At 34.9% G+C, this 1483-nt stretch overlaps 1 protein-coding gene across 1 annotated transcript; it reads left to right on the top strand.

Moving 5' to 3' along the window:
• Nucleotides 1-349: 349 nt before the first annotated feature.
• Nucleotides 350-1124, top strand: LOC107081138 (high affinity nerve growth factor receptor-like; the record flags this gene model as incomplete). The annotated part of the gene is made up of 3 exons (XM_015369343.1): nt 350-682; nt 931-948; nt 1036-1124. Coding segments are annotated over 3 exons (440 nt in total), but the record flags the coding sequence as incomplete, so codon positions are not given.
• Nucleotides 1125-1483: the final 359 nt, after the last annotated feature.

Here is a 1483-nt window from a genome sequence, read left to right on the forward strand (position 1 = left end):
GGTAAAACACAAAATTTTAAGCCTGGATATTTTTTAAAAACATTCTTCATGTAAAATTTTGGTTTTGTTGCACACTAGATAAGTTCCTTAAATTTCAGGGGCCTTGTGTTTTGGTTTTTGAATTTCCTAACAAGCTAGCTCATTTTTCTGCTGTATTGTACGGACAAATGAACCAAAACATTTAAGATAAAAATAAAACATTTATAGGAATTATTGATGCACATTACTTCAAATGATTGCAAGAGAATCTGTATTTTTAGGAGGAAAATAGAAAGAAATGAAGATGATATGTAACAAAAAGGAAAACTCTGACCTCACCTGAACCTCCAAACCTGACATCTCCCTGCAGTTCCAGCCAAAATCATCTTCCTGAGAGACGCTGTGCCGCAGCACAACTGGTGCTTCCCGTTCGCTGTGGATGGCAATCCAGAGGCAAAGATCAGCTGGCTGTACAACGGCTTCCTAATCAGAGAAACCAAATACCTCTACAGCCAGTTCATCCCTGACTCAAATGACGGGTCGGTAAAACACGGCTGCCTCTTCCTCAACAAGCCCACCCACATCAACAATGGGAACTACACGCTGATTGTGGAGAACAGGCTTGGCAGGGACGAGGCCACGGCTATTGGAATGTTTATGGACAATCCTTTTGATCCGTCGGATCCAGAGGGGAAAATTCCAGGTGAGTTCCTGAAAATGTTTTATGACTGACCATCATTCCATAATAACAACAGTTAGACGATTATTTTAAAAACTGGATGAAGCATCACACACCAATTTAGCTGTTTAGCTGCAAATAATCAAGAGCAGGGTGTCCCAACAAGAGAATTTCAAAGTATAAAAACATTACTGGATATTTATTTAAAATACTGATCTAAGTGTTAATCTGGTCATGAAAATGTTTATATTCTCTTTCCTCCTTCATGCTAGTTCCTAATGAGAATCAAAGTAAGTCCTCCATTAAATTTATGATTCCTAAAATCCTGAAGTATTTACATATACTGACTTCCTGTTTGTCCATATTTCTCCTTTCAGGTCCAACAAACAAACCTGATATGGACGTTACAGAGAATTCTGAGAGTCGGGTGTTTGTGGTATGTCTGTGTTTTCAAAATATCCCCTAAAACGCTAAAGGTTATTTAGATTTACCCTCATAAGTTTGCTTTTCTTGTTTAAGACTAGGCCAAATTAAAAAAAAAAATTTTACTTGATATTAAAAAAAAAATGTAGTACCTGATAATTGTGATATAAAACATGGCTTCTCATGAAATAATAATAACAATATAAGAAAGTTTCTGCAAATCTTCTTAAAGATTGGATGAGATTCACATGTTTTATGCAAACTTATTTTAATACTGGGACAGACATTTGAAAGTATAATAATATAGATGGTATAACCATCTATTTAACCACCATTAGTACTTCTTTATTAAAAAAAGTTTATTTTTCTTTTATAAACTAACCAATAAAGAATAATAAATCC

Source organism: Cyprinodon variegatus, unplaced genomic scaffold (genome assembly GCF_000732505.1).
Source record: "Cyprinodon variegatus isolate N-32 unplaced genomic scaffold, C_variegatus-1.0 Scaffold3035, whole genome shotgun sequence".
In the NCBI taxonomy this organism is placed as follows: domain Eukaryota; kingdom Metazoa; phylum Chordata; class Actinopteri; order Cyprinodontiformes; family Cyprinodontidae; genus Cyprinodon; species Cyprinodon variegatus.